Below are 9,941 nucleotides of genomic sequence, written 5' to 3'. Positions count from 1 at the left end.
CACAGCAAATTCTGAACCTGATTTCCACCGTGAGCCATCATTCTGAACAGCTAGTGTCTTCTAGGACGTGAAACACAGGAACTCTGGTAACTAAACAAATGACCTACTAACTGCTTAAAAATCTGGAGACATGGAAATTCAGAGGTTTGATGTGTCATTTGGACTTTTAGATCTGACAAGTCATAATGTAAAACATACTCTAGGGGCCGGTGGGCGGTGTAGTGGTTAAGGTGCTGGACTCCTTGATGGCTGATCATGGTTAGAGTCCTGGAACTGGCGACTTAAAAAAAAAAACAAAAAAACCTGCACCAAATGCATGTGTGTGTGTGCCTAAAATCCCAGGAGGAGACTGGAGGAGAAGGGATTGCAGTGTGGCCATCCCCCCTGGGGGATAATTTCTCACTTTCCCTCCCTCTGGTGAACGCCCACGTCCTATGGCAAACAACCTTAAAAAAAAAATATCCAGACACTGACCTTATGCCCTTATACATACAAAGAGTTCTCTTTAAAACAAGAATCAGGAAAGGAGAGAAAGAAAAGAGTTGGCTTTTTTTCTTACTTTTCTGGGTTTAGTACTGGGTAACTCAATTAAAGAGGATTTCTTGGCATAATATAGATTCTGTTCCCCCTGAGGTAATGAGGTGAGAGATAAGAGTGCCGTTTGTGGATGGGCTAACTGAGCAAGTTGCCTACTCAAGGAAGAATGAAAACACACCAAGGATTCCTAGGACTGTAAAGCAAGAATTCGGGAATACTAATTTCTCAACACTGTGCCGTGCTGGGGGCTCACCGGAAGCACATCCGCCTTTGCTTTGGGCAAAAGACGGTTGGATTTCTCCTTATTCATAATCTCCCAGTGAGAGGAGAGGATGTTAGGATTGCTTCATTTTTTGCCAAATGATTAGACAAAAACAATTCTCTTCTATCTTGTAATTAAGCTTCAGCTGCAACTAAGGCCATTTAGGTTTGAGGTGCATTTCACTTGTTTGGGGCTAGTTCAAACCTCCCCTTACCTAGTCCCAGAGAACACTTAAGAAAAGCATAAATACCATGGACTTTCAGCATTCCTTTTGTCATAAAAATATTAGCATGTACTCTTAAAGAGTAGAGTGCACCCAGCCACTTGCAAACACAGCAAACACATCTGCAGACCTGTGGTAGGGCACTGGTGGGGCCCTGCCCAGGTCCTCCTTATCACCCCAGGGCACCCTCCCATGAGGTGCTGTGAGTGCTACCTGCTGTCTGTGACTGAAAATTGCCCTCCCTGTTGGATCCCTCCCACTGGAAGGCTACACCTCCCCTACAGGAGGGTCACCCTACACCTACACCTTCAGGGGTGACCTGAAGCTCGTGAATGAATGTGGTGCAATTCCTGCTCCAGAACTCCCTGGAGAGGAAGCTGAATCTGGGAGCCAGACAGAACACATCCTTGTTCAGCTCCTTCTCATCAAGTCCCTGCAGGCTCCTCTCAGAGCACTCCCTCAGTAATGCACCAATGCAGAATCCTTGTCTCAAGCTCTGCTTCTAGGGAACCCAACCTATGATACTTCAAGAATCCTAAGGAGCCAATGCAAATGGACAGTTATTATTTTGAGACTGCCGTCTTTAAGTGTCTACCAATCTGGCTCGTTTCATCAGTGTTCAGACCCATGGGCACAAGGAGATATGCAAATAGCTTTGTAATTATCTGTAGGAGAGGCTGGAGTCTATAGGAGGGGACTTCAAAAGGTTCACCAGAATAGAATTAAAGTATGAGTTTATCTTGGTGCAAAAAAGTACTTTGAAATTCATGCATAGTTTTTTCATAATACGTGTTTTCATGAACTTTTTGAAGCGCCCCTACCCCCACCCAGTGCCATAGTCACTCACAGCTCCTAATTTCATAAACAAAATGGCCTTTCCACCCCAAACACCCAACCCATCTGACAAGGCAATCTACAGAGCACCTTCACAAGCGTTAATTCCCACCCGGGTACATACGGAGACAAGGCCCACGCCATTCTCCTGTTCTATTAGATTCTAGAGCTTCTTCTCTAGAGCCCAGTGTGAGGCCAGATGACTGCTTGAAGTACTGCTTACTATTTGGTATTCTTAAATTCCAATTCATATGATTTTTTTTTAAAACTCAGGGTAAAGCTCCAATGAGGGCTGCCCATCCACATGCCTGATGGTGCTCTGAGGTCAACTCACAAGACATCGAGAAGAAACATTTCTCTTTTGTTGCGAGAATTAGAAGCACAAAACCAATCAACTGTTCCCAGGGAGAAGGCACGGTCGGTGCTGGCTCAAGAAAGCCAAGTTCCTTGACGCAGACTCCTTGGTGGCCCATGGCTAGTTCCTCCTGTTCTTAGCGGTTCGCCACATAAATTCAGTTCCCTCTTGTTCATCCTGAGAAGCCCTCATCTTGGGCGAACTCAAAAACTAGTTTGGGGGTTGAGGATGGTGCTTTCAGGTGGGGGTTGCATCTCCCCCGAGCTCTTATCCTGCAGATTGAGGGTTTTGGCCATTGGCTCCTGCCTGTAGCAGTTCAGGTCTGGGTGACCTTTGAGTCTCAGTTTGAGCAATGGTGACACTGGCCTGTCTTCCTCTTTTCATAATGCATCCCCCCCACAACTGGCAGATATCTTCAAACTGCCCCTGGCAAATAGGAAGCATCCTTTCCCACAACTGTGAATGGTACAGCCTTTTTTTTTTTGCAATTTTTAAAAAAGCATTATCTTCTGAAAAAAAAAAAATTGCCCTCCAAATAATACTGTGAGGTTAAAAAAAATTGGGGATATTCTTGGTGACAAGCTATCAGCCCACAGCTGCAGAACCAGTTAGGAGCGCAGATGTAATAAGAACCTCAGTTTATCCTCTAGGCAAGGCTTTCATGGGATTCTCTCCAGCTCCCAGTCACACCACACCACCCATTAAAGCTCTCAAGAAACTTCTGCAAAGTTCACAATAATAACGTCAACTTCATAAAAGTATCATAAGGCATACAAACCAGCATATGGAAAATTCCCCAGCGAAGGGATACCTATTAGATAGTAAGTGTTCATGATCTTCCCTGGTTTTTGCCCTTGCTGTCTCTATGTTTCCACCATTGAAGAAGTTCTGGTAGGAAGTGGCAGTAAAGAGTGTGACTCCATAGAGCCCAGGGGAGAAAGTAGTTTGGGGAACACTGTTCAACACATGACACAGGCCTGATGGCCCACACAGGGGAGTCCCAAGGGGCCCCCACACGAAGTGGCCTACCTGGTGGTTGTCCGGATGGTATTTTCTTTTGTATGATTGTGCTCTTTGCTCACTTTCTCTGTAAGGACAAAAAAATGAAACGTGTACCTCTTAGGTTGTTCCCACTCGACTTTCATCTCTTAGACTAAGCAGAAACACACTCCACATTTTTCTGTTTCTTTTGTGGTTTTCTTTTGGTTCTTTTTTTAAACACCCCAAATCCTCCTTGTTATACCAAGAGTGACACTTTGAGAGTGTGTAGACAGTATCCACTAAAATAGTTTGTAAAAACCAATTAAAGGGAAATGGTGAACAGTTTCAAGTGTGTGGTCTGGTTTTAATCAGGCCTGAGTAAGTACACACACACACACACATACACACGTGTACAGGGACAGCTATTTGTATTCTATATTTCAGCTGAAAATATCTGCTTTCGTCTGATTCAGCATGAAAACTGCAGTTGTTACAACTGTTCTGCCCCTGACTTTGAAGACAGCCTTTAAGCATTTGTATTGTGAGGTCCCTTTGTGAGAAGAGATATAAAAACAGAGTAAGACCCCTTGGTGCTACCGTCGTAGAGAGCTTATTCTGATAAATGTCACAAGGGGACAAAAAAAATATCATCAGACAAGAAGAGGTAAACCCTCCCTTACTGGAGTTTGAGGTCTGTATCTCCCAGCTGTCAGAAATTATTTAATTAGCTTTCAAGAACACAAAAGTTGAACTCTGGCCTTCTCAAGCCAGTTCCAACCTGAGGACTCGGCCTAGACTGTCACATCCCTCAATGGCTTTTTCTTTTGGCTTATCTAGAGAAAACCCCATGAGGGTTTCAGGTTTCGGTGGTAGAGCAAGTAGAAAAACTCATCTTACAGATTTTCAGAAACATTTGAACAAGGATTTACAACATCAGTGCTACACTTTGTCACAGCACACTGATGCCACGGTGCATATGTTTGCAAGGACAATTCTTTTCTTCCACTCAACGATGACAATGAAGATGAATTTGGATTCACAGTATTCCTTGAGAGAGCAGGCTGGCAGGGCTCAGTGACTTGTCTGAGGTCACCCAGGCCGTGACAGCATCAGGGTGAGAACTCTCAGACACAAAGTTTTCAGCTGATAGGGGACTGTGAGAGCGGCAGTCAGAACGGGGGCTTTCTGAAAAGAAGCACGTGGGTCTCACTTTTGCACGATTCAACTCCTCTGTCATTATCAAAGGTATATTGTTTTTAGAAAGACTTCAACCTGAAAAAAGTGTGTTCAGGAGCAAAGCTGCATGTGTCCTATTAAATTGACCAAATTAACAATTTCCATGACTGCTGAGCTCTCCTTAAATACAGTCCTTGTCCGAGAAGCTTTGGCCACCACTTCCAGCACCATCTGATGGTTACACCACTCTGGGGTGTCACCGGCCCAGTGAGAAAGTGAAACATTGTGATTTTAGCTTCTTTTTTCTTTTCTAGTATTTCTCTTAGCGGTACACAATGGAATACTTAAATGATGAGGCATTCAATGGGTGTTTTGAATTTGTTACCCACAGCAAAACGGAGTTTATCAAACATACTCTACTGATGCGTGAACTTCAATATATAGACCAATGCCTGCTTATGAACAAGGAATATGTATTTCCAACAAATTCTGAATCTTCTATGTCTATATATCATCAATTTCAAGCATGTCCAAAGATTAATAGTAAATTAAGTTTGTTAGGGACAAAAAGTTGAGGGTTAAATCAACAAAGGGAGTAACTTAGCCACTAAGTCCCTCAGAATTATTTTATCAAGACACTTTTACTGAATTGCACTTTTGAATTCCAAGAATTTGAAGTACAAAACCTTGGGTTTATAGAAACTGTGATGCCAGGTGATAGCTGGAAATAGTATTCATGTTTTCATCTTTTACTTTTCCCTTGATTTTTTTTTTTAATTTTTGTTTTGGCAAGATACAATGAGATATTACTAATTTAGACCAGATTAATTTGGGATTTGTGGGAAATCAGTCAATTGCGCTTGGAGTAAACTGAAGTTTATCTTTTGTATACTAGAAAAAAAGAAGAGGCCATTAATCAGATCAACTAAACAAAATCAGAGGTAAGATGTTTAGCCCACTAAACATGGATCATAAGCACAGAACTGAATAGAGTTCTAATTTCAAATGATTCTCAACTATTTATTTGAAAAAGTCTGGCCAGAATTCTACTTGACAATGCTTTACTAACTGTTAGTCTGGGTGACAGTATGCATATTAAAGTAACACAATTGATTTCTGTCTAACGAATCCTGTAATGCAGGTTGGTTGTTTTGTTTTGTTTTGTTTTCCCACTTGGTTAAGAGGGTTTCCCATCCAATGATTCCTAGTTACTGACAGTTTTGGTGTGGAAACGTACCTGATAGTTGGAAGAGAAGCTCGGAAGCCATCTTCACGGAGATATCCTGGCTGAAGAGGTTTCTCTCTGGCGGTACTCTGCCCTCTGGCATCTTCTGTAACGGTTCGGTTTTTTCGCGCCCGATTAAAGTGCTGTAGCCAACGTTCCGGCTGGGTGATATGGAGACATGGGAGTCCTGGATGTCCACTTCCATGGGTTCCTCTTTGATCTTCACCATCTGAGTTTCTTTGTAGCTTTCCGCTGCAAGCAGGTGTGTGGAGAGAAACAAACAACACTGTTTCTTAATTCCACACCAAACCCAGATTTTTAATTTATATACTTATTTTTTGCCAAAGTACGCAGAGATAGAGCTGGAGAAAGAGAGTAAGAAAGTACCCTCACTATGGGGCATGAGCACAACACAATCCCTTCCCCTCCATTTCTCCTTCTTCTCTGGATTTTGGACACACATGCACACACACTCAGAATTTTCCTTGAACTGCACCATTGGCCATATGGGAGAGAGCTGCCCTAATCACCAGGCCACAGGCTGATCCCAAGCCCAGTCTGTCACCACAGAGCAAAACATGAGGATTGGGGCCAGCAGGTGGCATGGTGGTTAAGGGTGCTGGATTCCCACATGGCTGACCATGGTTCGAGTCCCGGACCTGGTGGCTTGCGTTCTCACTTTCTCTCTCACTCTGTCCCTCTATGGTCAAATTAAAACAAATAAATAAATATGCAAATAAATAAGGTTAAATAAAAAAATTCTTTAAAAAAAATAAAACATGAGGAATGCGGCAGGGAACAGTTTAGAGGGCAATGTAGACTGAGGGACACCTCACATGCTCCTGCCTCTGCCCCACTGCTTCCGGAACCAACAGGGCACATGGCCAACATTGGTCCTCATGTTCTAACTTAATTCAGTAAAGCATTTAAAAGCAAACATATTGATATTAATTTTACATTTTAAAATTTTTTATTTAAGTTTATTTATTATTTATTATTTTCCAGTTTTGATCAGAGAGAGACTGAGAGAGAGAGGGAAAGTGAGAAAGCAAACCACCAGGTCTAGGACTTGAACTGCGGTTGACCATGTGGGAGTCCAGTGCCCTTAACCACCATGCCACCTGCCAGCCCTCATATTGATATTATTATTTTTTCCTCTATTAAAGCTCTGATGAATTTCTTTTTCTCTCTGCTAGGGCATCTAAATTAGTAAGGGGTAAATAGAGTCAATTCAACTGAGATGTTTATCCCTTACAGGGAGCTAGAAATTCTTCAGACCACCTAGGAAGTTAATTGCAGTCCAAGGAGTAATACCTATGAACACCAGCAATCTTATGGGTTATAATAACAGTTTGACATACTGACTGTTCTTCCTTTGGCTGTTAGATATCTGGGCTTTAGTTTGAAATACATATTTACTTTGCAAAGTTGGAATGTCTATGTCCACATATTCCTGAGAATTAATGATAAAACATCTTTTAAAAAATATATTATTTAATTTTATTTATTATTATTTTAATTTGATCAGAGAGCGAGAGAGAAATGGACAATGAAAAAACAAGTCACTAGGTCCAGGATCTGAACCATGGTCAGCCATGTGGGAGTTCAGCACCCAACGACCACGCCCCTGCTGGCCCTGCTAAAATATCTTTAAAAGAAAGTAAGACAATTAGCCCAGTCATTAATTGGGGCCACTTTAAAATAAGACCACATTTATAAATTGATAAGCATGTATCATTCACTATGACTTTCTAGAAAACAAAGAGGATTTGGATAGATGAAAACTAGATAGAGCAATGGGTTGAATGGTAACACCCCCCGACACACCCCCAAAAAAGATACCTCTATGCCTTAATGCTCGGAACCTGTGAATGCGAACTTATCAGGAGAAAAGGTTTTTAAAGCAGCGATTAAATTCAAGATCTCAAGATGAATCATCCTGGATTATCCAGGTGGATCCTAAGTCCATTGACCAATGCCCTTATTAGAGACAGAAGAGGAAAAGACACAGTCGAAAAGGTCACTTGAAGATATAGAGTTCTGAGTTACGAAGCCACAAACAGGAAGTGCCTGGAGCTTCCAGAAGCTAAAAAAAAAAAAAGGTAGAAAAGAATTTTCCCACAGAGTCTTGAAGGAGCAGGGGTTGGCCAATACATTGATTTTAGATTTCTGGCTCCCAGAACCATGAGCGAATACATTTCTGTTTTTCCAGCTACCAGGTTTGTGATCATTTGTTACAGCCAACCTAGGAAACTAATACAGATAGATAATAGAAACTAATACAGATATATAGGTGGATGAATGAATGAATATACAAATGGACACACAGACATAGCTAGCCAGCTCGATAGTGGGTTGTTGGAAAAATCATGACACATTTTTTGCATAGAAAAATACACCATAACTTTTCCAACGACTCAACATAAGAAAAACCAAAACCCAAAAAAAACCCACCACCACCAACAACATTGAACTCAAGCAGGTGCTGGTCTGTGGGTTAGATCTAGGACAGGAAACCTCCTCGCTGTAAACTGGGTGCTCAGAGAAATGACGCTCTTTCCTTGCAAAGGATGATGTGGCTATGACAGTCCAATGCATATATAGTTTACTGACTAGTGGTAGAAAACACAAGAAGAGGGAGCCAGCAGATGGCGTAGCAGTTATGTCTCTGGACTCCCACGTGGTTGACCGCAGTTTGAATCCCGAACCTGGTGACTTGAAAATCATGCTGGACGCATGTGCGTGCCCAAGATTCTGGGAGGAGAATAGAGGACAAGGGATTTCGGTGTGGCCGTCCACCCTGGAGGGTGATTTCTCACTCCCCACCCCCTTCTCTCTCTAGGGAGTGACACATCTTAAAGCAAAACTCAAAAAAAAAAAAAGAAAAAAAAGAAAAAAAAAGGAAAGAAAAAAAAGCAAAAAAGAAAGGAAAATATAAAACCCACAGGACCACGTTTCCTATTAAGTGATTACAGTGACTATGGGAATATTAATACAATGTAATGCAGGAAGAGTGCTAATTGTTCTTTTTTCTTTCTGACATTTTACACACGCTTCTCAGGGAAAACTGCTTGTTTTTGTCAACAACTACACTGCAGGAGCTGTGATATTCAATTTAGATCCCTCCTGGCTTCCCCTATTCTTGCTTAGCTATTTTTTTTTTTTCTCTGTATGTCTGTGAAGCAGCTCATAAAACCCAGTTCATTGATTTGGGCAGACATGATTCAAAAAAGAAATAAAAAAAGAAAAGAAAGGAAAAGAAAAAAGAAGAGTAGAAAGCTGTCCAAGTTACCTGCTTAGCTTCTTTGCCTTGACTTCAGACCATCTGATTTTTCCTTGAGTACTAAGCCTCCCCAGCCCCACACACACCTAGATCTGGGGACTGCAGCCAGAGCACCCACCCCCATGCATAGCGGCAGCACATCTTTTCCTTCACGTATCCCCCACATACTTTGTATCTGGAAAATAAACCATGGCGCTCACTGTCATAGGTACATAATGATACTTCTTCCTTATTTATTGATTTTTTTGAAAGGTTTTTGCTATAGGGTACGTGTGCTCGCCAGAAAGAGAGAGAGGAACAGAGAGACAGAAAGTGAGAAATCACCCCCCAGGGGGGATGGCCATATCACAATCCCTTCTCCTCCATTCTCCTCTTGGGATCTTGGGCACGCATGCACATGTGCCCGGCGTAAGTTTAAGCCACCAGATCCGGGACTCGAACCATGATCCACTACACAGGAGTCCCACGACATAGCCATTATGCCAACTGGTGGTCCCCATAATGATACTTCTAAACCTTGCCCTGGTCAGTCATCCCAAGGCCTAGGACAAACGTGAAGGAATACCAGGATAAGTACAAATATTCATGGGGGGGGGTGGTCTTGACAACATAAAGAGCAAAGCTGGAAAGAAGCTCTGCTATTTATCCTCTTGCCTCGCCCCCTCCCACCACTTCCCAGGCTTTGACCCTGGATTAGAAACCACCTGGCTACTTGCACCACTGAATTTAATGACATTAATTTTTAAAAGCTACTTGGGATAATTTCAAGTATGATTTGCATGAAGGGCTTTCTGCTCTTTCTTATGACAAGGCTTGACCTTTCAAAAATACACAAAACACTGATCACTGATAAAAAAAAAACAAACCTTTGACATTCTTAATCTACCTGATAGATTGCAGACGCACAGAGAAGAGTTTTCAAATTGACATCTCAATGGGCAAGTGGAGACGAAATACAGAAATATGTTTACAGTCCCTTCTCTTCCACACAAGAGCATTATTGCCAAGTATTTCCCTGCCTTATTATATTTTTTAAAAGCAGAATCTCTCGACCTTGGCATTCCT

General features: G+C 42.1%; 1 protein-coding gene across 7 annotated transcripts in view; it reads right to left on the bottom strand.

The window, feature by feature from the left end:
- The window catches only part of ZNF827 (zinc finger protein 827), a 215,438-nt gene that overhangs the window by 97,888 nt on the left and 107,609 nt on the right, over positions 1 to 9,941 (bottom strand). For all 7 annotated transcript variants that reach the window (XR_333830.3, XM_006143462.3, XM_006143465.3 and 4 more), the window contains exons 6-7: positions 5,606 to 5,845; positions 3,241 to 3,298 (exon numbers count right to left, since the gene is read on the bottom strand). Coding sequence is in view for 6 of the 7 variants with exons in the window: in XM_006143462.3 (XP_006143524.1) it covers positions 3,241 to 3,298; positions 5,606 to 5,845 (298 nt within the window). In the remaining variant the exon portion in view is untranslated. The remainder of the gene's footprint in view (positions 1 to 3,240; positions 3,299 to 5,605; positions 5,846 to 9,941) is intronic.

The sequence above is a fragment of the Tupaia chinensis genome, unplaced genomic scaffold (genome assembly GCF_000334495.1).
Source record: "Tupaia chinensis unplaced genomic scaffold, TupChi_1.0 Scaffold000098_3, whole genome shotgun sequence".
Classification (NCBI taxonomy): domain Eukaryota; kingdom Metazoa; phylum Chordata; class Mammalia; order Scandentia; family Tupaiidae; genus Tupaia; species Tupaia belangeri.
This window is presented reverse-complemented; position numbering and strand designations above follow the sequence as displayed.